The following is a 26,054-nucleotide window of genomic DNA, read 5'->3' as shown; positions in this document are numbered from 1 at the left end:
GATTTATTGCCTGCTTGAAGTAGACCTCACTGAGAAGTGAAAATGGACTTTCGTAAGTCCAAGCATCATTTGAATTGATCTTAATATTCATTTTCAATCATATAAACCTAACTAATTTAACATGAAGCCTTGGTGTATTTTGATTCTAAAAGAGGCCTAAATGAATATTATTTAAAAGCCTTTTCTTGCTATGGGTTCTAAAAGAATCAAAGGAACTTCTCTGTATGCAGGCTGGGACCATGGGTTTCCCCAGCAAAACTATCAGCCTGCAACAGAGGCAGAGAAAGAAAATGGACCTAAGCTTTTATTCTCCTATTAAACTGCTAAGCATGTGGACATGGAATATTTTGGTTCCGCATAATGGCTACATACATACACATACATACATACATGACTTGTGGCTTTCACTAGCCTTTATCAATGGTTCAGGATGTGGACTGGTTGGAGGCCAGGAAGCAGAGAGTGGGTGTCAATGGGCAATTTTCACAATGGAGAGATGTGAAAAGCGGTGTGCCCCAAGGATCAGTCCTGGGACCGGTGCTTTTCAACCTCTTCATAAATGACCTGGAAACAGGGGTGAGCAGTGAGGTTGCAAAGTTTGCAGACAACACCAAACTTTTCCCTGTGACCCATACACTGTTTATGGGATTTCCTGTTTATGGGACCCATACACCCACCCATTATGTGTCCTGTTATGACACCAAACTTTTCACCTGTTATGGGTGAATGGGGCTGACTTCTGAGGAGACAGGGAGAGGAGCCTGTCCACACTTCCCTGGGAGGAAGCCCCGTTCAATCTACTGGGGCTGACTTCTGTGGAGACAGGGAGAGGAGCCTGTCCACACTTCCCTGGGAGGAAGCCCCGTTCAATCTACTGGGGCTGGCTTCTGAGGAGACAGGGAGAGGAGCCTGTCCACACTTCCCTGGGAGGAAGCCCCTTTCACTCTACTGGGGCTGACTTCTGAGTAGACAGGGAGAGGAGCCTGTCCACACTTCCCAGGGAGGAAGCCCCGTTCAATCTACTGGGGCTGACTTCTGAGTAGACAGGCAGAGGGGCCTGTCCACATTTCCCTGGGAGGAAGCCCCGTTCAATCTACTGGGGCTGGCTTCTGAGGAGACAGGGAGAGGAGCCTGTCCACACTTCCCTGGGAGGAAGCCCCTTTCACTCTACTGGGGCTGACTTCTGAGTAGACAGGGAGAGGAGCCTGTCCACACTTCCCTGGGAGGAAGCCCCTTTCACTCTACTGGGGCTGACTTCTGAGGAGACAGGGAGAGGATGTCCCCTGGTTCTGGTATTATGTGAGAGTGTAAAGAGCATCTCCCTATCCACTCTGTCCATCCCCTGCATAATTTTGTATGTCTCAATCATGTCCCCCCTCAGGCGCCTCTTTTCTTTGTGTCTTTTCCACAATAATGTAAAAAAGGTACAATGAAATACAAAATCTAATGACTAGTATTTTTCAATACAATAAAGAGATTTATAGCCATTACTCCCCCTTGTATGTCCCAATTTATAATGCACTCCCCTCTTGTATATGCAACTTTTATAATGCGCTCCCCTCTTACAGGTCCCATTTTTATAATGCAGCCCCTTCTTGTAGCTCCCTTGTAGGTGCTGGGGCACCTTCCTTACGAGGAAAGGCTAAGGCGTTTGGGTCTCTTCAGCCTAGAAAAGAGGCGCCTGAGGGGGGACATGATTGAGACATACAAAATTATGCAGGGGATGGACAGAGTGGATAGGGAGATGCTCTTTACACTCTCACATAATACCAGAACCAGAGGATGTCCACTAAAATTGAGTGTTGGGAGAGTTAGGACAGACAAAAGAAAATATTTCTTTACTCAGCGTGTGGTCGGTCTGTGGAACTCCTTGCCACAGGATGTGGTGCTGGCGTCTAGCCTAGACGCCTTTAAAAGGGGATTGGACAAGTTTCTGGAGGAAAAATCCATTATGGGGTACAAGCCATGATGTGTATGCCAACCTCCTGATTTTAGAAATGGGTTATGTCAGAATGCCAGATGCAAGGGAGGGCACCAGGATGAGGTCTCTTGTTATCTGGTGTGCTCCCTGGGGCATTTGGTGGGCCGCTGTGAAATACAGGAAGCTGGACTAGATGGGCCTATGGCCTGATCCAGTGGGGCTTTTCTTATGTTCTTATGTGCAGTTTTTTCAATAGCCTTTTGTTTGACCATGTCAAACGCATTCTGAAAGTCCAGATATATAATGTCCATGGGTTCTCCCGCATCCACATGCCTGTTGACCTTTTCAAAGACTTCTATAAGGTTCGTGAGGCAACACTTACCCTTACAGAAGCCAGGCTGGTTCTCCCTCAGCAAGGCTTGTTCATCTATGTGTTTTGAGATCCTATCTTTGATGAGGCAATCCTTTGTCTGAAAATCTAGACTTCTCATTCGCTGAAGGTTTGACATCATAATTGGGGCTAATTCTTCATAGGATGCAGATAAGATACAATTTACATACAAGATGGAAAATAGGTGGGCAACAAGTGAGCAAAACCATTGATTGGCTCTGTTTTACATACAGGTGGGGTCTCACCTTAAAACTTAGCCAAAATTACACAATTTCCAAAAGTTTCCAAAACCAGTAGGGTTCGCTGTAACATCATTCCATCCAGCACTGACCCTCACTCACATTTATCAATCTAACTAGGGACCTCTTTGAGAAAATAGGTTTTCATACTATCCTCATTAAAGAGAACACACAAACACTTAAACACGGGTGTGAAGACCTTAATTTGACAGAACTTCTAAACCATTTATTATTCAAACTCTTCCTAATTCTATATAACTATTGTGATTAGTTACTTTGAGTACATGTATTGAGGGTTCTATAGTGGTGTATATAAGTGACTTTTCATGTATTTTAACATAAAACAAGTCAAATAGTACTCTGCATATGTGATTTCTGTTTAACAAATTCTCAGACATTACATGTCAAGCAAACTGTTTATGGCAACCGTCTTTCTCTTTGCACCTTAATAATAATAATAATAATAATAATAATAATAATAATAATAATAATAATAATAATAATAATAATAATTATTATTATTATTATTATTATTATTATTATTATTATTATTCCTAATTATTCCTATATTATGAATTTGACATTCATACAAAGGACTTTTTCTTAAGGATGGTCCTGGTTACCTAACTAATGTTCTCTGCAGGTGTCTGCCAAGAACATCCTTGACAACTTAAGATAAGGATTTCTACAATGTTAAACCCCTTGTCTAGTTTTATTCTTTTCTAAAATCAAGCATTTTGTTTGTTTAAGACTTACTTCTACCACTACTACATGTTCCATATATGTTGGTTACACTTTTAAAGCAAAGACTCTATATCCATATGTCTCTATATGTGATTTTCCCTCTTTTGAAAACTTAGAAGGATAACAAGTGAGTTTTGGTATCAAGCATGCGATAGCCTTGTCCAGACGTGTGCGCCTGCCCAGAAGCAGCCTGTTATCTTTTCTTGTTGCCTTGGTTGCTACTCCCTTATTCTAACTCCAACGTGTGTAACTTCTGTCAGCAAGCAGCTTCTAAAAATAATTTTTTCTTCAAGCAAATTGTCCTGTTCTGAAAATGGCTTTCACTATTCTATGTGTTTCTGTGCTTTAGTCAGACCTTTAATAAAATCAGGCAGTTAAAACTTACTTATAATAGCTACTATGTCTCTATATATGTTATAGTATTAAAATTCTTAGTACTCTGCTTATACTTTACTGGGCTATCCAGTAACTTACGGCCTAGGGTCAGAGGTCACCATGCCTCAGCCCCCCATATCGTCTTTCTACATTTCTTTTGCCAGAGTTTGTGTTCCTTTCATATTCCTCATCGGGGCACGACTTCCATTTACAGAAGGAAGCTTCCTTCCCCTTTATAGCCTCTCTGGCCCTGCTTGCTAGTCATGCTGGCGCCCTCCTCACCTTCGCTGAGCCCTTCTTTCTTTGCAATATGCACTTCAGCTGGGCCTCTCATTCCCATTGTTTTAAGCAGCCTCCATGCACTCTGGAGAGATTGAACTCTTTACCTTCCCTTCCAGCTTCCTTCTAACCATTCTCCTCACTTGAGGAAGGCCACTCTTTGGAAATAAAAGCTCTTCATGACAGAGTTGTTTGGCACATTTCCTTGACATGAACATTGAAACAGACTGTAGCATGGAAATGGAAAAGGTGCAAAAGAGAGTGACTAAGATTATTACAGGGCTGGGGCACTTTCCTTATGAGGAAAGGCTACGGCGTTTGGGCCTCTTCAGCCTAGAAAAGAGACGCCTGAGGGGGGACATGATTGAGACATACAAAATCATGCACGGGAAGGATAAAGTGGATAGAGAGATGCCCTTTTCCCTCTCACATAACACCAGAACCAGGGGACATCCACTAAAATTGAGTGTTGGGAGAGTTAGAACAGACAAAAGAAAATATTTCTTTACTCAGCGTGTGGTAGGTCTGTGGAACTCCTTGCCACAGGATGTGGTGATGGCGACTGGCCTGGACACCTTTAAAAGGGGATTGGACAAGTTTCTGCAGGAAAAATCCATTATGGGGTACAAGCCATGATGTGTATGCGCAACCTCCTGATTTTAGAAATGGGTTATTTCAGAATGCCAGATGCAAGGGAGGACACCAGAATGCAGGTCTCTTGTTATCTGGTGTGCTCCCTGGGGCATTTGGTGGGCCGCTGTGAGATACAGGAAGCTGGACTAGATGGGCCTATGGCCTGATCCAGTGGAGCTGTTCCTATGTTCTTATGTCACTGTTCCCAGCCAGATTTTTGAGCTGGAGGACAATAGTATGCCCCCACTTTTACATCGCTCCTCTGGCCTGGTAATCTACCCCACAGTAATTTTAGGGTGGAGTTGGACGCCAGTTCAATCTCTATTCTGCTGAATTCTACCCTTCTTTGGACATAGACGGCCACCTCACCTCCAACACACCCCTCCCCATGCCTCCTATAGCCTGGGATTGTGGTACCCCACTGGTTCTCCACATCCCACCAGGTTTCCATTATGCCCACTGTATTAGTGTCTTCCCTAGCCACCAGACATTCCAGTTCCCCCATCTTAGCTTTGAGACTGGGCATTTGCCTGCATGGGATCCTATTCTATAGTCCCAGGAGACCCACAGGACTTCAGGTGGCCTACAAAGAGGTAGGGAAACATATTACCTCAAGGCTCGCCTGATCATGCCCACCACCAATGGATATAGGATGTCCAGGGCGCAGCTACATCCGTACCAGTGGTGAGGTATAGGATCAGGACATCAAACTAAAGAATTAATGGCTATGGCAAGCCCAGCACCATTGTACATTCGCTATTGCCGATCCTATCTATTTCATGACATCAGGAAAGAGAGGTTTGTTCTAACAGTATCTAAGCTGCTACGTTCCTAAGACAAATTCCCAAGACAGTGTTCAGTGTGCCGATCTTTGATGGTCAGAACTGAAATAAAATGTTCAGGCACTATCTTTTGCTTTCATTATTAGCTGCTCCTTTGTGTTCAGATCTGGCCTCAGCACAATGATGTAGCATTTGGGGAAAAAGATGCAGCCTAGCAGGCCAGCACTGGAGGCCAGGATGGAGAAGACCTGCACGGCCACCGTGTGCTTTCCCTTCGTGCTCAGGTAGGCGGGCACAAAGGCCACCCAGACGCTGCAGAAGACCAGCATGCTGAAGGTGAGCAGCTTGGCCTCGTTGAAGGCCCCAGGCAGCCGCCTGGCCAGGAAGGCCCCTGTGAAGCAGACGGCGGCCAGGAAGCCCAGGTAGCCCAAAGCGCCGTAGAACAGGGTGACGGACCCCGCGTTGCACTGCAGGACGATTTGGTCAGGCTGGGAGTGCCTGTCGGAGTCTGGGAAGGGTGGAGAGATTCCCAGCCAGGCAGTGCAGATGACAAGCTGAGCAGTGGAACATGAGAGGACAATGGCATTGGCCAAGCCCTTCCCCAGCCACCTCCTCATCCTGCTTCCTGGCTTGGTGGCCATGAAAGCCACCACTACGGTGACGGTTTTGGCCAAGACAGAGGAGAGGGCCAGGGAGAAGATAATGCTGAAGGCCGTTTGGCGGAGGAGGCAGGTCACCCTCCTTGGCCGGCCGATGAACAGAAAGGAGGACAAAAAGGAGAGCAGGAGGGAGACGAGAAGGACGTAGGAGAGTTCCCGGTTGTTGGCCTTGACTACTGGAGTCTCACGGTGCTTGATGAAAGCTCCTAACACAAAACTCGTCATTAGGGAGAAGAGCAGGGCGAAAGACACCAGAGAGGCCCCCAGGTGGTCTTCATAGGACAGGAAAGTTATGACCTTGGGGACACACTGAGTCTGGGCCTTGTTTGGATGCTGGTCTTCCGGACACTTGTCGCAATGATCTGCATCTGAAATGAAAAAAAACAGTGTCTCCAATATCATTTAATGTGCCTTACATCCCATAACAGTCTGTCAGCCCAATCCACTGCTCCCCCACCGGTACAGCCTTGCCAGAAACACCCACAATGTATCTAGCTTGAGCGGGGGGGGGGGTCCGATAACTCTGCCCTCTCTTCGCTCTGTCCTCTGGCCCCATTCCTCCCTGCCCTTACCCCGCTCCCCCCTCCCATGGCTGACCTGCTCCAGCAGGTGTCAGCGACACACACAGGAAGGCTCCAGCCTTCCCACAGGGACACAGTTTACTGTCTGGAGTAATTTCTTGCTACTCATTTTGTGAAATAAATGATGGCTATTAAATGTAGACAAAGCAAGTAAGGCTCTGACTTAAGGAATGTCTGGACACCTCCACAGAAAGGGTCTGAGTCAACATTTGCCCCACTCCCCACAAACAGCCCATCACTCTGGAGCCCCCCACCTTCCTGGGAGGAGACGGTCCCTTCTGCACACCGAGCACACGCGTAGCAGCACAGCGGCCTTCCTTCCTGAATCAGCTTGTTGTATCCCCGGTGGCAGCTGGCGGTGCACTTCGACTGAGGCAGGGTCTACGCAGGAAGACAAGGCGCATTAAGGAGAATCTGTGTGGTGGGGGAGCAGTTTGACTGTAGCAGTGAGTCACACAGTTGGGGGGACCCAAAAGGACCTCGAGTCTTAGGTTAGCATGCACCCCAAGATGGTTCGTGAGTGTAGAGCTTGGGGGCAGAACTGGGAAGAGACCCTTCCCTGATCCTCATGGTGATGCTGCACTCCAAATCCCGGCTCTCCCAGAAGTTCCACAAAGACATTCAGCAGCATGGGCTCCTGACAAGGTAGGATCCTGTGGGACTCAGGAGGGACAGAGCCCCAGTGCTGCCACATGCAGACCACTCTCCAGCAAGTCTGGAACCAGCACCACACACTGTCCCCAACCCCAGAGTGGCCAGGTGGTCCCAAAAAACGTCATAGCTGATGGTGCTGAATTCCACTGCAGAACACACTTGCCCACCCAGATTCTGCTGGGGGTTGTCCTCCAAGGCCACCCAGGCAGTTCCACTCCCCAACCCAAACTGCAACAGGACTGATATGGGTCTAAGACTTTGTTAAAGACCTTCTGCCCTGTCAACAGAGGAGGCTCTTCCACTTGCTGCAGGTCAGCTTCTCCAGCTGCCAGTTTAAGTCATTGACTGAAACCTCAGGGACCCCCCACATTGTTTTGCATTGGGGTTTAGGTATGGCTGCCCCAGCCATGTTTAGCCCTGTTTGGTGCCACCAGAACCCACATTTGTTACCTGCCCATCACACACTGCTCCCGCCTTTGCTCTATTCCTGCTGTCAGGAGTTTTGTCTTGTAAAATATGTGGGCAGGAAAAGGACTCTCAGCTTTTGAATCTTGATATGATGCATGTAATATATTGTTACATGTTAGAAATCATGGATTATCCCACCTGGTTGAACCATCCAGGCCACACAATGGCGCCCTGGTCTATGGTGACGTGGAGGCCCGGTGGGCTGTGACGTCTTGCCAGACTCCCAAATGTCACTCTGACAACAGACCCGTTGGGAAAAACGACCCAGTTCACAATGTCAAAGTCGGCTGCCAGATCCCCGTCCCCATCCAGATACACGCCCTCCAGGGAAGTGTTGTAAACCCCGAAGTTCCTCAGGAAAGGATGGAGCTGGCACAAAAGAGAAACATCAGAGGTCAGGGAACCGTGTAGGGTGTTTCACAGAGTTTGAATGAAAATGGAGAAGGTGAATCTCATAGGAGAATCAAAGTGCCTGGATGCCTTTACGAGGGGATTGGACAAATTTCTGGAGGAGAAGTTCATTACGGGTTACAAATCATAGTAGGTCTGTGCAAGGTCTTGGTTTTAGAGGAAGGCTGCCTCTGATTGTAAGATGCAGGGGAGGGCACCAGGATGCAGGTTGTGTCTGTTGTCTTGAGTGTTTCCTGAGGCATTTGGTGGGCCGCTGTGAGATACAGGAAGCTGGACTAGATGGGCCTTTGGTCTGATCCAGCAGGGCTCTTCTTATGTTCTTATGAAGAGGGCTTTTTAAGGTGTTCTCTTTCTGTCTGGCTTTGATGGTGGCGTGGACTCAACCACCAGTTTCCCTAGTAAACAGAGGGTAGCAGAAAGCAGGGTAGAACTCAGGTCCACCTGCCTGCCCGGCATTGGCCGCTAGATACAGAAAATTATACGGAAAACCAAACCCACTCCTTTCTCAAATCTTTCGAATACAGAAAACCATTGCAGGAGATGAGTGTCAGACTCACCGCAGAATGAAAAGCGTCCTGTTTGCACCAGAACAGACTTCTGCAGCAGCTGCAGTCCCACAGCTGTGTCCCTGAGCTCCTCTACACTCCTTCATGAGAAGTGGATCCACTGTAGCAGGCCAGCTTCCTCTCAGATGTGACACTGTTCAGGAATGTTCCTGGGCCTGGTGTGTATGGCTTGTGGCAACAGTTGCTGCCATGTGCCCATGGTAATGCCCCCAGCATCCTATGTGGGCAGTGAGTCTGGGTAAGACTGGAAAATGTCAGATCCCAGGAAATTTCTGGGCCCCCTCCTTTGGTTCCCTTTTTACCCGGATACAAATTACCCCCTTTACCCCCCTTTCCTAGGCCCTGCCTCAGGGGCTGCTTCTGGATGGTCTGTGTCCCTGGAGCCACTTGGAGGGGGCAGAGAGAAGGACCTGTGCAGGGTGATTCACTACTGGATTTCCCTGAAAGATACGTGCCATTTCACTTCCTTCTGACCTTGTTCCAAGGCCCATCAGTAGCCCTGACTGTCTGGGTGGGGAGAGGAGTACCTGCCACGGCTGCACCCGCGGAACCTCCAGGCTGCCTCCGGCCTCCATCACCCTCCGCCGGAGTCGAGACGAAGACGCGGCGTGTAAGGCTTGCGCCACGACCTGGACAGCGCTGTGGATGGCATAGCTGTCCTGGGCCAGGGTTCTTTCCATCACGTCCCAAGGCAGGGGCTGCGGTCTTTCTCTGCACCTCGTCCAGCCTTTCACGGACAGAACAGGCTTCGGAAACACACAGTGAAATCCCCCCTCCACTAACCGCTGCCAGGTGAAGAGAAGCATTTCGAAATCATTGTAATTTATCATTTTCATTGACTGGATGGAGAAGGAAAAAAGACCCTGAATGTGCTGGAAAGGTATATCACTGAACTTCAGCTCCAAGCTGATGTCCCAAAAGGCTGTTGTGATCCATATTTTCCCCACTGTGGGTTTTATTAAGATTTCAACTACCCGTTGTATCATATATATTCCATTTATGAAGGAATTGGTCTCTGCATAGTAAAGAAACACATTGACTTGTCTCCCCTTGAGGAATGATTCCTTACGGAGCAGCACTTTACCTGTAGTTATCTCCGAAAAGCTCTGGGAGTAAGCGACACAAATGCCTCTCTGAGTTAACAGGGGCGTCAAGGTCCTGATGAACCGCTCTCCATTGTCAGTGTCTGGAGCAACCAGAGCGACCCAGGACCACTGGAAGTGCAGGAGCAGCCCGACCACCCCCACGTACTGGGGCTCTTTGGGGAATATCCGATAGAAAAAGGGGGCCTGAGTTCTGTCATTCAGACCACGAGCCGTGAAAGCATAACGGACCTGGGAAGGGAGAAAAGAGATGGATGTTTGGATTTATCTTCAGGTCACATATTTGGTGGCCTGAGCTTGTTAACAGTGAGCAAAATCCTTTTTCATTTTGATGCAAGGAACCCCCCACGCACTGCAAGGACACGTCCACAGAACTAGGCAGTGCTTCTCTGTTCAGCCTACTCACACACTGCATGCCCCCACCTCATTTTTGGATGGGAGGCAGCCATGTGGGACGAGGCGCAGCCTGTGCCCTCCACCCACTCTCACCTGGGGAATTTTGTAGGCAGTCAACATGGCTGAAATATGGCTGGAGAGGCCAGCTTCAGCCCCTTCAAGAACTGCCAGCAGCCGTCTCTGCCTTCCACAGCTATAGTTTGGAACACGGGTCTCTCCAGTGGAGAGCAGGTCTACAAGGGCATCGGAAGTCACTGGGGCATCAAAATAGGTGTCGTAGATGTCGTAGCCCAGAGTGACATTGGGCAAGAGCCTGGGGTCCCGGTTGATCATCTCAGTGGCAAACAGGAAGGACAGGATGAGCCAGTGCCGTGCGTCTGCTTTCCTGAAACAAAAGGACTGTGCCAGGTTCTTGATGCAAAGGTCTGGATTTTGCTGCGGGTCAGAATTGTGGCTACTCCTGGTCTAGTTCCGAAACATGAGGGGATTCCCATATGAGGGTTTGGGCGTGTCAGGCTGGACATCCATGCTGTGAGGTGACCAACCCTTTTCACTCTAAAAGGAAGCCAGGGCAGGGCCCCTCCCCAACCCCATCCTCTGCACAGGTGAGCACATAAGGCTGCCTGGCCTGAGTCAGTCCCTTGGCCCTGAGATCAGCATTGCCCGCTGACTGGCAGCAGCTCCTCAGGGTGTCAGGTGGGGATCTTTCAAAGGCTGGGCTGCCAGGGATTGAACCTGGCATGCAAAGCAGGTGCTCTCTCTGTTAGGGTGGGGGGATTTTTGCCATCACCTTTGGGGGGAAGATTTCATTGGTCGGGATGGTGGTCAAGGGAGCCCAGCTCAGGAATCACAATGGCCTTGTGTGCAAAGGACACATTGCCTGGAGATGCAGGTGCTTCTCAGAGCCCAGCACTTCTCCCTCCCAGCAGCAATGGCCAGAGGATTTGCACCCACCCTAGAAGCCCTGCAGGGCTGGCTGATTGCTCAGGGGCTAAATTGGCACCTTGAGCACTGCAGGGGCTTGCCTGTTCTGCAAGGGAGGGGGAATTAATCAAGTCATCATTGATCATTCTGCCTGGCCAGGCTCATGGCTTGTGAGGTTGGGGGAAGGGGGAGAAACTGGGAGTCAGTTGGTGATGTGGTTTCCCTAAGCAGCCTCTCGGGAGGGGGGGCAGAGGATGGTTGAGGACTGCAGAGAGCTGCGACTGCCTGACTCACTGCCCAGGGCTGCAGGGTGTGGGTGGTGGGGATGTGGATCTGCTACAAGGAGCTGGGATCTACACAGGTTCAAATCACCACCAGTGAGCTGGGGGGGCACTCTCCCCAAGTTTGGGGGTTGCAACAGACTACAGCTGTGAAGTGGCACTCCAAATGGTGCCTTAGGGTGTGGATGCATTCCCAGATTTCCCCCCATAGGCAGAAGGATTGCTGATTTAGCCAAGACAAGGACACAATAGGAAAAGCCCCCCACCCCCAATTTGGGGTGGCTGGAAGCCATGACATCAGAAGGGGCTGTAGCAGCCACCAAGCCCTCATCACCAGCCCTTCTTGACTTACGCGGAAATGCTGGTTGAGGGAGGCTCAGTCAAGGGCTGTGGCTGAAAGAAGACATGGGTTGTGGAAACGGCCCCACTGAGGAGGTAGTCTCCTGGCCTGTAATAATTGAGCAGGTCCTTCTGCTCCCTGATTACAGACTGGGGGCATTTTGCCTTCAGGCTCCCCCCGGCCACAGGGACCAGGAGCAGCAGCAGCAGCAGTCTGGGCACCCCTGCTGCAGTCATCTCCCCAGCATCTGCTCTCCAACACCAGCCACGGACTGGAAGCCAAGACCTTCTTGCCAGGCGGAGGCTGCAGTCCAGGCAGAGGCTGCAAGTCCCTTCAATGGCTTGCATCTGAAGGGGATGATAATAAGCTTCACAGCAGAGGCCCTGCCTGGCTGAATTCCCATTCCGAGCTCTCCGTGGACCAGAAGCTATTTCTGCAGCTGTTTGTTCAGACACAGTCTATGTTGATGAAGTTAAAGGTGATCTTTAAGAAAAAAGAGTTCCTTGACCTTTGGAGAATAGAACACCGTGATTTGGGTAATAACAGTGAGGGCAGTCATCAGTGCAACACCTGGACTCCCTGTGTGTCTCCATGCGCAGGTGTGAGCTGGAGAAAACATGTTTGCGAGAATGCAGTTCCAGACTCTGCCAGGGGTCAGCAATGGGATCACTTGAGCTTAACAAAGTTGACTGAAGAGGCAGTGGATCTGTTCAGGGTATCGTTGTGCAATTGCACAACTGCTGGGGCTGGACAAGGTGGGCCTACGACCTGATCCAGTGGGGCTGTTCTTACGTTCTTCTGCGTGCCTGGAGAGTTCCCCAGAGTGGAAAAATACTGGCCTTGTGTGGGGCAGCCCGATCCTCTGTCCTTCTGGTCAACCACACCTCCCGCCAGATGGAATGATGATGGACACTCACGTAACCAGAACTGGGACCCATCCAGACCAGGACTGTCCAGCAGTGTAGCTGGAAGATGTGCCACCCCAGAGGCACCTTACAGGGCTGTCCCTTCAAACGGGACTGAAACTCCACTCTCGTCACAACTGGAGGGGTTTTAAGGGCAGGGAGGCTGCGTGAGGGCCATGGAGGCTCACAGAATGCCTCCAGAAGATGGAAAATTGTTCCTTCCGGTTTCCGACCAAAAACTGGAAGTGATGTGAGCCTTCCAGAGGCCAGAGGCGTGCAGCCTCCTCAGCCCTCAGAACCCCCTCCGTACATGATCGGAGCATAGCTCTGGTCCCATTTGGAAGGGGAGCGGTTGCAAGCGACGGGGCGGGAACATGGCGGCTGCAACAGGGTTGCATTGCCACCCCCATGGCATGGTGTGCCACCCAGGTCCTGTGACTCCTATGACCCTCCCCAGCTTGCAACTGGGACTGTCCAAATCTACCCTTACTGATAGGGACTCCCCAGAACCTCCAGCTGAGAACATTCCCCTCCCTGCTGCCATCTCTCTCTCTCTCTCTCTCTCTCTCTCTCTCTCTCTCTCTCTCTCTCTCTCGCCTTTTGTTTCCCAGGTTCACAGCCAAGGTCTGCAGAATCTTTCAGGTATAAATAAAATTTATTTTACATTTTATGTCCTTCTATAATTAATTAACTTATTATGTAATTCAAGTACAGTAAACAAAAATTCCAGATATAAACAGTATAAACAAATGGATTTATTTTAAAGAATTCATACGAACAGCCCTGCTGGATCAGGCCAAAGGCCCATCTCATATTATCTGTTGTTGCCTTCATTGAGGTGTGAGCTGTTTTATCCATTACTACATGATGGTTGTCTTACACAATTACCTATTATTGCTTTAATCAACTGCTGTGTTGCCTATTATCACTTCAATTGACAATAGACAATATTGTCACTTTAATTAGCAATATTTTGGGTGCAGGTACGAATGTGCGGAACGAGTGAGAGCTGCTGATGCTGGATTTGCTTCCAGAAGGCTGAACCAGGGACGGGCACAGGGAGCTGCGTGTCCTTGGAGGGACGGGGCAGGATGACCTCAGAGATCTCGACTGGAGAGAAGAACTTCCTTAGATTGATGAGGAATAGTTGGGACTGATGTTGGGACTTTTCACGTTGAGGTGTTGACACTAAGAAACCTCCCTACGTGCAAGTCTCTGGCAGAGGAAGCACAGATGGAGCTGGGAGAGGGGACGACCCAAGGTCAGGCAGTGCTGTCACCGCCCAGTGCTAGGAAAAATCCCTATTCCTAAAATGGGGCCACAAAGGACGATGAAAACAGCCAGTGAGGTCCGGGCCAGAGAGAGAAGCCAACCAGCCACCACAGGGAGGATGGTCACAACGCACTCCCAGCCGTCCCTTGCATCTGCTCTCAACTCGAACTGGACACAAACAGCCCAGTTGAGTCATCTGCAAATCAACATGGAGGAGGCAATTTTAGCCTTTAGAACAGCAGAGAGAGGTTGCAAGAGCAGAGCAGGCACTGACTGAATGACTTCAAATATGTTAGAAGCAGGAAACCCGCCAGAGAAGAGGTTGGCCCTCTGGATGGTGAGGGAGGGAAAGGGGAGATAAAAGGAGACTTAGAGATGGCAGAGAAATTAAATGAGTTCTTTGCATCTGTCTTCACGGCAGAAGACCTTGGGCAGATACCGCTGCTCGAACGGCCCCTCCTAACCGAGGAGTTAAGTCAGATAGAGGTTAAAAGAGAAGATGATTCAGACCTCATTGATAAATTAAAGATCAATAAGTCACCGGGCCCTGATGGCATCCACACAAGGGTTATTAAGGAATTGAAGAATGAAGTTGCAGATCTCTTGACTAAGGTATGCAACTTGTCCCTCAAAACGGCCACGGTGCCAGAAGATTGGAGGATAGCAAATGTCACGCCTATTTTTAAAAAGGGAAAAAGGGGGGACCCGGGAAACTATAGGCCGGTCAGCCTAACATCCATACCGGGTAAGATGGTGGAATGCCCCATCAAAGATAGGATCTCAAAACACATAGACGAACAGGCCTTGCTGAGGGAGAGTCAGCATGGCTTCTGTAAGGGTAAGTCTTGCCTCACAAACCTTATAGAATTCTTTGAAAAGGTCAACAGGCATGTTGATGCGGGAGAACCCATGGACATTATATATCTGGACTTTCAGAAGGCGTTTGACACGGTCCCTCACCAAAGGCTACTGAAAAAACTCCACAGTCAGGGAATTAGAGGACAGGTCCTCTCGTGGATTGAGAACTGGTTGGAGGCCAGGAAGCAGAGAGTGGGTGTCAATGGGCAATTTTCACAATGGAGGGAGGTGAAAAGCGGTGTGCCCCAAGGATCTGTTCTGGGACCAGTGCTTTTCAACCTCTTCATAAATGACCTGGAGACAGGGTTGAGCAGTGAAGTGGCTAAGTTTGCAGACGACACCAAACTTTTCCGAGTGGTATGCGCCATGATGTGTATGCGCAACCTCCTGATTTTAGAAATGGGTTATGTCAGAATGCCAGATGCAAGGGAGTGCACCAGGATGAGGTCTCCTGTTATCTGGTGTGCTCCCTGGGGCATTTGGTGGGCCGCTGTGAGATACAGGAAGCTGGACTAGATGGGCCTATGGCCTGATCCAGTGGGGCTGTTCTTATATTCTTATGTCACTGTTCCCAGCCAGATTTATGAGCTGGAAGACAATAGCATGCCCCCACTTTTACATCGCTCCTCTGGCCTGGTAATCTACCCCACAGTAATTTTATGGTGGAGTTGGATGCAAGTTCAATCTCTATTCTGCTGAATTCTACCCTTCTTTGGACATAGACGGCCACCCCACCTCTAACACACCCCTCCCCATGCCTCCTATAGCCTGGGATTGTAGTACCCCACTGGTTCTCCACATCCCACCAGGTTTCCATTATGCCCACTGTATCAGTGTCTTCCCTAGCCACCAGACATTCCAGTTCCCCCATCTTAGCTTTGAGACTGGGCATTTGCCTGCATGGGATTCTATTCTATAGTCCCAGGAGACCCACAGGACTTCAGGTGGCCTACAAAGATGTAGGGAAACATATTACCTCAAGGCCGGCCAGTAGTAGGAAGTACATACATTATGTCAAACTAACTTTGACAGCTGGTCCCGCCCGTTTTTACCAGAAATCCGGCCCCCTAAGGGGGTTCAAGTGACCCCTCAAACAACTTCCGCCACTGCCCCCCACCACTGGGGAGGGTTTTTGGGGCACCCCGACATTTGGTTTGGTGGGAAAAGCAGCCCGCCAATAAAGTGTGGGAAAGGGGGTTCATGTGACCCCTCAAACAACTTTCCCCATTCCCCTCGACCGCTAGGGAAGGGCTTTGTAGCACCCCGACATTTGGTTTGGCGGGAAAAGGAGCCCGCCAATAAAGTGTGGGAAAGGGGTTCATGTGACCATTCAAACAACTCGCCCCATCGCCGCCGACCAATAGGCACAGGTTTCATAGCTCTCGGACCACCGTGTGGAGCCAATGGGAAAAAAGGGGGAGTGGGAACAGGTCCGGACATGTCCTTGTATTTAAGGCCCAGGGCCTTTGGGGGGAGGGAGAAACCCATTCAGCCTTTGCTGTTGCTGCTGTTTCTGCCATGGCCTCCCCTCTGAAAAGCTCACCCGCTTCGCCTTCTGAGATGGAGGCTCCCCAGTTGGAGTGCGAATCCCCTGCCAGGGAGGAGAGTGAAAATCACACTATGGTGATGGTCAAGATGGAGAGCCCCGAAGAAGAGAAGGAGAACGTGCCGCCTTCTGAGGGGTGGGAGACCATGGATAGCCCTGAATCGCCTAACACTAGCGCTCTTAGATCAGTGTTTGAGAATCTTCCCTACCGGGCTTGAGGCTCTGAGCGATTGACGGATTCTCCTCCAAGGAAGAAAAGCAGCTGCTGTGAAATCGATGTCAGTGGTGAATTTCGTAGGCCGATATCTATGGAGCTTCTTTACAAGCTAGCATGGGATGAAGAGACTGTGCGTTTTCCCCCAGCCGGCTGTGACTGCGGGTTTGCGCTTTTCCACTCAGTGTCCGAGTATCCTAAGGCTGCAGCAATTAAGTTTGCGCAGGTAACATTTTTACATTTATGGTTGATCCTCATTGCAACTGGACTAGAAATTAAGACTGTTTTTTTAAATATATTTTTTAAAAGGAGAAAGAATGTCCCAGATCTGCAAACACCGGGAAGTTTCCAGAAAATCAAGAAGAAAAAGGCCGTACAAGTTTCTGTGAAATTTTAGGCCTTCAGAAGACCCGGGTGGAGCATTTCACCCCCAATTGCCACTCAGGCGCTATGAAATCACTGATCAGAGCTAGTGTATGTGATTCTTAAGCATTGCTATAAGGGGTATTTACTTGACCGTTGTATTGGATGTAAAATTAAATCCAAGGAAGAGGAAGCCCACTTTTGCAGACAATGGAGTAATTTTGATAGATTAGGATTGTTTGAAATTGTGTGTAAATGAATCTACTTGAAGGAAATTCTGAATACTGTGATTAATATAGCTTACAGTTTTCGGTTTTTGCATCTGACCACCACAACCGTTGATTATATTTTAAGCCTGTTTGCTAGCATGAATATCTTTCCTGACCCGCTGGTTTGGCTTAATACATTGGTGAATGGGGAGGATTACACTTACCTTGAGTATGTATATACTGTGGTTTCTAAAAAAAAGTATCAAAAGTTTCTTGCAAGAGGGCACTGCTGTCTAAGTGTTCATGACAAGTGAAGGAGATATAAGAAAAACCTTTGTATGATTTTTTAAAAAATAAAAGAAAATGGAAGACCCACAATGTATGTTTTTTTTTAGGGGGAGGAGGGAGGAATGAACCAATAGGAATAGGCTTTCAGGAACATGTCTGGGCATGCCAGGGCATGCCCCTGTATTTAAGGCCCCGGCCCGAGTGTAAAAAACTTAAAAATAAAAATGGAGACTGTAGACGGGCAGTGCTTGGGTACAACTATCAATTTTTATAACGCCGCGGATCCGCGTAGTAATTCACTTGAATGGGGTACACACATGGATGATTTAATTGGAAAGGTCCCCTTGGAGAGTGAAGAACCAGAGCCATGTATTGGACCTCCAGAGGGGTTTATACAGGGGTAGTTCTCTGCCTGACAGCCAGGAAAGTGAAGTGGATTCAGCACCCTATTGGATGCAGTCCACGGTAAGCAAAAGAAAAAAGTGCTTTTGGGGGGGGGTTTCGATATCAGGTACATGGGGTGGAGTGGTAATATTTTGCAATTTTCTTTTTTAAAAAAAAAATCAGATGCGGGAACTAGATGTTGCGCCACTAGACTGGTCAGCTGATGGGGATACCAGTGAAGATATCTGGAAAGTCCCGAAGAAGACACCGCAGTGGTGTCCATGCATGTCTGTATGTAAATTTCACAGGGGGTTCTAAAATATATTTTTAAATGAAGTAGACATCTCAACCAAAAGCCGAGTGAGACATGATTTTTTGTCTTTGTCTAGGAAATTGAAGAGGATTTTGGGCGCATGACTCTCAGTGAGCCGTTAGGCTGTTCGTGCTTCCCTAAAAAGCCAGAGGAGGAATGAAAATAATAACAATAATAACAACAGTATTTATATACCGCTTTTCAACTAAATGTTCACAAAGCGGTTTACAGAGAAAAATCAAATAACTAAATGGCTCCCTGTCCCAAAAGGGCTCACAATCTAAAAAGATGCAAAAAGAATACCAGCAGACAGCCACTAAAACAGACAGTGCTGGGGTGAGGTGGGCCAGTTACTCTCCCCCTGCTAAAAAAGGAGCACCCACTTGAAAAAGTGCCTCTTACCCAATTAGCAGGGGTTAACTTACCCAAATAACTGTGAAGAAAATAAAACAGAATTACGTTATCTGATTGTGCGCATTTCTGTGCTAACTGGAGCCATGGAAAAGCATGAGGAAATTTTAAAAAATATATATTATACACCTGGGGTGGTCGGGAGCTTTGGAGGGGTAAACACGCTCTTTTGAGAGGCCAAAAAGCAAAGTAAATCTCTGACTCAAAAACATGTTCGGGACTGGCTTGCAGAGCAAGATGCTTACACACTGCACAAACAGCACCGAGTACGATTTAAGAGAAACAAAACGGTTGTTTTGGGAATGGATGCGCAGTGGCAGGCTGATTTAGTGGATATGCAACAGTTTTCTAAGTACAACGCGGGACACAAGTACATTTTAACAGTGGTGTATATATTTTCCAAATACGCATGGGCCAGAAGCTTGAAAGACAAATCAGGCAGGCAGGTGGCAACCGCTTTTCAACACATCTTCAAGCAGGGGAGAATACCTTGCAAATTGCAGACTGATTTTGGTAAAGAATTTCTAAACCGTACTGTGAGAGAACTATTAAAAAAACACGGCATCCATCACTTTGTTACAGGGAATGAGGTCAAAGCTGTGGTCGTGGAACGTTTTAATAGAACATTAAAATCAAGAATGTGGAGATTTTTCACAGCTAACAACACTTTTAGATACAAGGAAGTGCTACCGCGACTTATAAGCAGTTATAACCACATGGTGCACAGAACAATCAGGGTTCGACCTGTGGATGTGAACCACTCCAATGCCGGGGCTGTCTGGAAAACAGTGTACGGAGATTGGGTTAGAGGGAGAAAAGAGGTTTCTGTGTTCAGAAAAGGAGATCATGTGAGGATCTCAAAGCTCAAGGGGGTATTTGAAAAAGGTTACGAACAAAGCTTTACCACTGAGATTTTCATAGTCTACCAAGTCAGCAGCAAGGGCAGAAGACCTGTGTACAGCTTAAAAGATTACGAGGGAGAGAGCATTGCGGGGACTTTCTATCCTGAAGAATTACAGAGAGTGAGGGCCAGAGAGGATAGGGTTTACAGGGTTGAAAAAGTTCTAGCTACGAGGGGGAGGGGTAAGAAAAAGCAACACTTGGTGAAATGGTTAGGGTGGCCTGACAAATTTAATAGTTGGGTTGCAGACTCTGAACTGTGTGAAGCTAAGTAGAGAAGGGGGAAAATGGCGGAAAACGATTTTTACATCACCCTTCCTAGAAACACCTGCAATAAAATATTTGATCAGAACACCAGTGCTGCCTTCACGATCCGGCTGGCGCGCTCCCTGGATCTGCCGGGGGAGTGGGAAGTGGGGTTAGCGGAGATACAATACCCTCACACCTGGGACACACTCACAGACGATAGAAAGTTTCAAATTGACGATGGAAGGACAGAATGGCTATTCACTCTACGGAGGGGTTATTACGCTTCAGTACCTGACATACTGGATAATATGAACAAGGTAATAAAGAGTCATATAAATCCACCACCTGATACATCTCTGACCTATGATTCTGTGGATAGGAAGGTCTATCTTATTGCCCCGTCGCTTCACAAAATTGAAGCAGAAGCGGAACTGTCTCATATATTAGGGCTGGACACGAGTTTAACCACCAGAAAATCAACCTTCACTGCGGATATTACAGGGGGGTTTAGCTCCCTGTACGTTTACACAGACATTATAGACCATCAGGTCGTGGGGGACTTTTATGTGCCTCTGTTGCGATGTGTTCCTATTTGCGGCGAGAACGGTGAACGAGTTACGGTGACTTATGATAGACCGCACTATGTCGGCGTATGCAGGGACCATATAGACAGCATCACCATGGAGATAAAGACAGACCAGAACAAAAACGTGTCATTTCGTTTCGGCAAAGTGGTTGTGAAGCTACACTTCTGTCCCAGGAAAAACAGGATATTTTAAAAAAACATGGTCCTTCTAAAACGCTATGGGGACCCAGCCCTTTTTAGCAACTACTACAGGGTGCAGGCTGGGCATGGACTTCAAGGATTTCATGGAGCGCCTGTTATGTATGGAGCGGGGGTCGGAGGCATATTCCGAAGTCTTTTTCGAAAGGCGGTTCCCCTTTTGAGGAGGGGGTTAGAGATTATTAAACTGCACATTAAATTAGCTGCCCGCAATATTACGCGGGACGTGGTTGGAAACGTTTCTCAGGCCGTATTGAATAAAGTTATACCACAGAAGGGGTCAGGTCTGATGTACGTGAAAAGAAGGAAAGTGGTTAAATGAAAAGCATCACGAGCGCTGCTGACAGGACCACCCCGTCCCTTTAAAAGAAGGGCTAAAAGTCGAAGGACTACACAGAAGAGAAAAGCTCGGAAGCCAAGGTGCAGAAAGAGAGTCCTCTCTAGAGACAAATTTTAAAAAAAACGACCATGGCCTTTATTCACGGTTGCTCAGAAGAGTGTACAAAATCTGAACTAGACCAGTTCCAAATAGCCCCTATGCAGAGCAGCATTGAAGGAAGCGTTTATGTGGAGGTGCCTCCGTTGACGGCTGTGACGGAGTCTTCATCATTGGAGTTTTTCATCGTGGGAAATGGGGAGGATTATTTGGATTTAAACAACACTCTACCTGAGGTGTAAAATTGTAAAAGAAGATGGGGGTAACATTGATCTACAGGCAGAAGTGGCATTGGTGAACTACCCTATCGCTTCCATTTTTAGTCAGCTGGATGTGACCCTGGGATACAGACTCATCAGCCAGAGCAACAACTGCTATCCCTATAGGGCTTTCATCGTGTCTGTGCTAAACTACGGCGAAGACGCACTATCCAGTCAGTTCTCTGCAGGAATGTTTTACAAAGACACACCTGGTGAACACGACTCAGTGGACCTGGATAGGCAAAACCAAGGGTTTATTAAAAGAGCGGGACTGACTGCTGAAAGCAGAAAAATAGAACTCCTGGGTCATCTCCACGTGGACCTCTTTTTTCAAGAAAAACTGTTGTTAAACGGGGTGGACGTGAAAATTAAACTCACCCGGAGCAAAGACAGATTCTGCATGATGACTGATGACGCAAACATCTGCTACAAGTTGAAGCTTTTGATGGCGTCGCTGTTTGTAAAGAAGGTGAGAGTCGCCCCAGGGGCACGGCTGGGGCACGCTGAAGCTTTGCTTACAGCCACTGCCAAGTACCCCGTGGACTGTGTCAGTATGAAAGTGTTTAGTCTCCTGGCGGGGAGTCACGTTAGTAACCAGGAGAACCTGTTTCTGGGACAATTGCCGAAGATGGTCATGATCGGCCTGGTGGACAACGATGCTTTCAGCGGAACCTTCAGCAAAAACCCGTTTAACTTTAAGCATTATGACATCAATTTTTTTGCTATTTACCTGTCGGGGTACCAAATCCCAGCAAAGCCGTTTCAGCCAGACTTTCAAGAAGGAAGCTGTGTGAGGGAGTACATGAGCCTGGTGCACACCTCTGGTAAGCACATTAAAGACAAGGGGCTGATAGTCAACAGAGAAGACTTTGCGACCTTGTGACCAGCTTCCTAAAGCGAACCAGCTACAGAGACCTGCGGGACTGGTGATAAACACGGACCCTCATGATCGCCCAGGAGAGCACTGGCTAGCTTTGTACCTGTCAGAAGAAAACCAGGTAGAGTTTTTTGACTCCTACGGCCATCCGCCAGACCATCCCCGATTCCCCGAGGCAATCATGGATTTTTTAAGAACATGTGGCCCTGTAATGACATATCAAGCAAAGCAAGTACAATACCCGGACTCTGCAACCTGCGGTTACCACTGTGTGTTTTTTCTGCACCAACGGTGTAAGGGGCTAACTTTTAACCAGATTCAAGAACTCTATTCCGATGATTTGCTAAGGAACGATCGCATGGTACTGCTATTTGTAAAAAAGAAGCAGAACATGTTGCGACTAGCCCCCCGGTTTTTTTATCAGCCCCAAACCTGTGTGTCATGTAGTAATTTTCATGGGCATGGTTTTCAATAAAAAAGATACCCCTCTCTGAGGGGGTTTAAAAGAAAAAAAAGTCAAAGCAGCGTGTTTTTTGTTTTTTTTTAAAGTGCTTTTATTTTTTATAAGGTCAGCCACGGTACAGAACTAGATTGTCTCTGCTTTTTAGAAGATCTTCTGGAAGCCTTGGGGGTATGTTTTATTTCCATCACGGTGCTGGGGTTTTTCAAGTGGTCCAAAGAGGTCCTGTTTCCCAGGTTGCCGACAACCGTGGATGGGATATTTAGTTCAGCCATTGCCTTCAGAAGACCTCCCAACCCTTAGGGGTGCGCGCAGCTGGCAGCGCGTGGATTTGTGTGATTCCTTTCACCAAGTCCAACATGTTGGAGCCAGGGATAGTTTCCCCTTTGTAAACAAAAGCCCCCTTTTCATTCCACGAAGAAACAGACTTGTTTTGCATCATTTTGTTTAGTACTATCTTCGCAGGGTTTTTATATCTGACAGACAAACTGTCCAAGACTTCATGATATACACTGTCTGGATCTGGAGAGACATGTGCTTTGGTAGTTGTCTCAGCCGGTTCTGCAGGCATTGCTGCTGGTAACGACAAGGTCAGATGTCCTTTTTCAGTTTCCCCCTGTTTCACATGAGTTAGATATTTTTGAAGCAGAGCGGAATATTGTTTCGGCTTTTCATATTCTGATAAGTCCCTTCTCTGTAAAACATTTCACATGTCAGCATCTAAGGAACTGAGGGCTGTAGTTCTGATGTTTTCTTCTCCTGGGGAAGGATTTTTCAGTTGCTCTAACTGGTGGCTAGGTACAAGGAACATTTTTTCAGTGTGTTCCATCAACGGTTACGTAAAAGTTCTGCGACTAGGGGGAGAGCTATGCTTAACATGGGAGCTAGAAACCCTCCAGATTGATTTACCAGCTGCTTCTTTTTTTCTTAACGATAGCCGTTTATTACTCAGTTTTCTGATGAGTGAGCGGTTTTTTCTCAGTTGAGAAATCTGACTGCCGGATAAGGGAATGTTACCTTTTATAGTGTTGAGTGCAATTTCTGAGATAGCCGAGACGAGATCGTGAGGAGCCACACACAGAATGGCTTTTCTCTGTTGCGGGGGGGGGGGCCTTGATAAGCAGCTGTAAAAGGGGTAGATTTCTTCTCACGCAGATAGACATGTTGCCGTGAGGAGGACGCGCTTACATTTGAACACCCTATGGGTTAACTCACTTGCTTTTGTAAAGGGCTCCAAGTTTCTTTTTTTCATAGTGTAGACGACCGGCCAGTCTGGTGGGAAAAGCCCCGTCCTCAATCTGAAAGACTCAGGCATGGAAGCGTTTAAGTCTACCATCAGATACCCATAAGGTTTTGCGGTAGCGCCCTGAAAACTCTCTAGAAAGAACTGAACATTTCCAGGGTACATCTGGCGTGCCAGTGTAATGATCTGTAATTTGTCCCTGGGGTTTTTGAAGAGCACCATGTATTTTGCGTTTAAGGTAATGGTGCGATTGGATTTTCCCTGGAAGAAAATGTTCTGTGTGATGAAAAAAATACTTAAATTATGATGATGCACATACTTGGTAAAAACATCAGCGATCTCAGTGCTGGAAGAAGCAGAGGCCATGAGGTCATCCACGATAACAAGATTCACTTTATTTGGGGGTAGTATTTCATCATCATTAAATGTCACAGGGAGCCCCTCCATAAAACGTATGTGGGGGTACTTCTGAAGGAGCTCCTTATACATAGGCTGCCAGCATGCATAACACCATACAATATTTTCAGGAACAACAGAGAGCACAGTACGCGCGTGATCCAACATGTTTTTTATAAAATACGTTTTCCCGCAGTTGCTAGGCCCTGCTAAAATGGCCGGAAAAGGGTGTTTCCACCGCACATCCATCTTAATACCCGTAAGGTATTAAGAGTTCTGAAGTCTTTCAGAAGGACCCTCTTATCATATACGACCCTTAGCGTCTTCTTCAGACCGCCTGTTTCGATATGCCACATCTTTTTATTTCTCAGAATGCCCCTCTGCTGCAGAACAATTTCTTTAGACCCCGTTCCATAGTCCAGAACCATCTGTTTCAGACTATCGAAATGGACCCTTTCAGAATTCTGAGCGTGGAGCGTAATGCCCTTCACTCTCATGTAAGACCTCATGGAGGACAGTCTCAGGCCGTAGGTCTTTGGACCAGCTGACACAAACTCTGTGATGCGCTCATTTGGGGGAATCTCATTTGTCAGATCCCCTAAGTAGTCTCCTAGGGGGGGACGCCAGTCCCCCTCACGATGTACAAAGATCAGAGAATCTGTGTCATGGTACAAGCACCTGTCACCCAACTGTTCCAGCAAGTTGTAAAGTTCTAATCGCGCGTATGCGGTTGTAAAAGCCCCTATTAGTACATTTGTTCTCCCAGACCATGTGCACCTGTCTGATGAATTTCTCCAAGACACAGTGACCGCCTCGTCGTCAAGAATTTCAAACCCTGAAATCTCATAGGCAGGTGAAAAGGCATACTCCAGAAGCTGAGTAGGGTCCCTCACGATGCTGCTGTTCAGCAAGTTAGAGCGCTGAGCAAATTTTCCCCACAAAGAATTTAAAAACAACTTTGCTATCTGGCGCTTTGCGGGGTTCACCGCGATCTTTTGGGGGTGTAATTCAATGCCCTCTTTTTCACGATAATCAGAGATATATTGTTTCTTCTTCGCCTCATCCGTGCACCACGAGGGATAGCCCGTGGCTTCTTGTTTCTGACGTAGATGCATTTTAATGTAACCAGAAAACAACTCGTCAGATTCGCCAGGAAAATCCCATATCTCTGAAATTGCTAAGACCCTGTACCCCTTTTCCAGGGCTTTCATCACCTCAAAAGTGCACCATGTGCCTATGATGGCGCATTCCTCATCAGAGTGAAGGCAGGGTTCCTGCAGGCTCGTTTCCGCACATTTCTGGCACAAAGAGAACATGAGCTTCCCCCTCACCCTAACCGGTAATACAGGGGAAAAGAGTCCTCTCGGGGGGGAGCACTTTCATTTTCATGACACCAAAATAGCAAGACAGGGACTTAAAGTTCTTGGTGATAATTTCAGGATGCCCCAAAGGATATTTCTTTGTTTTGTTTACATAAGGGTACAGGCTCGTGAAGTCATAATAACATATTTCCTCCCCCTCTTTGGGCTTGTAATAGAGGGTAATGTTCTCCCACCAAACAGCACATCTCTAGGTTGCAGAGGTTGCGGAGGGTTTATTTCAGATAGAAACGCTTTAAGCGCTGCATCGCTAGCTAACATTTCCCTCCATTCGTGTTCCCAAATGGTAATGATCTCAAACCCCATATCTTTGATCTCATACTCCCTACGCTTGGTCTCATAATAAAGCATACGGTAGGTTGTGTTCCTGAGGGGGTTTATTTCCGTATCCTTGTAGCAAATGGGACACCCGTGATAAAAACACCCGTAAAATTCAAAAGCTGTCGGTTTGCCCCCAATCACTGCGTAGCCATCCAGATAATATTCTCCTGCCTGAAATTCCCCCCCCCTTTCAGAGCATGTCTGATCTCGATGGATTTTTTATGCTCCAGATACATCAA

The 26,054-nt window shown here is 47.7% G+C and overlaps 1 protein-coding gene across 1 annotated transcript; it reads right to left on the bottom strand.

Annotated features, from left to right (window-relative positions):
* Nucleotides 1-206: 206 nt before the first annotated feature.
* LOC136639159 (vomeronasal type-2 receptor 26-like) lies at nt 207-11,983 on the bottom strand. Its single transcript, XM_066613169.1, has 8 exons — nt 11,760-11,983; nt 10,296-10,587; nt 9,788-10,037; nt 9,231-9,430; nt 7,865-8,095; nt 6,859-6,985; nt 5,688-6,391; nt 207-266 (listed from the first exon to the last, which is right to left on the bottom strand). Exons 1-8 carry the CDS (start codon nt 11,981-11,983, stop codon nt 207-209), a joined length of 2,088 nt encoding a protein of 695 aa, XP_066469266.1.
* Between the last annotated feature and the right edge of the window lie 14,071 nt (nt 11,984-26,054).

The sequence above is a fragment of the Tiliqua scincoides genome, chromosome 2, assembly GCF_035046505.1.
Source record: "Tiliqua scincoides isolate rTilSci1 chromosome 2, rTilSci1.hap2, whole genome shotgun sequence".
Classification (NCBI taxonomy): Eukaryota; Metazoa; Chordata; class Lepidosauria; order Squamata; family Scincidae; genus Tiliqua; species Tiliqua scincoides.
Note: the sequence above shows the minus strand (reverse complement) of the source record. Positions and strands in the feature narration are given on the sequence as shown.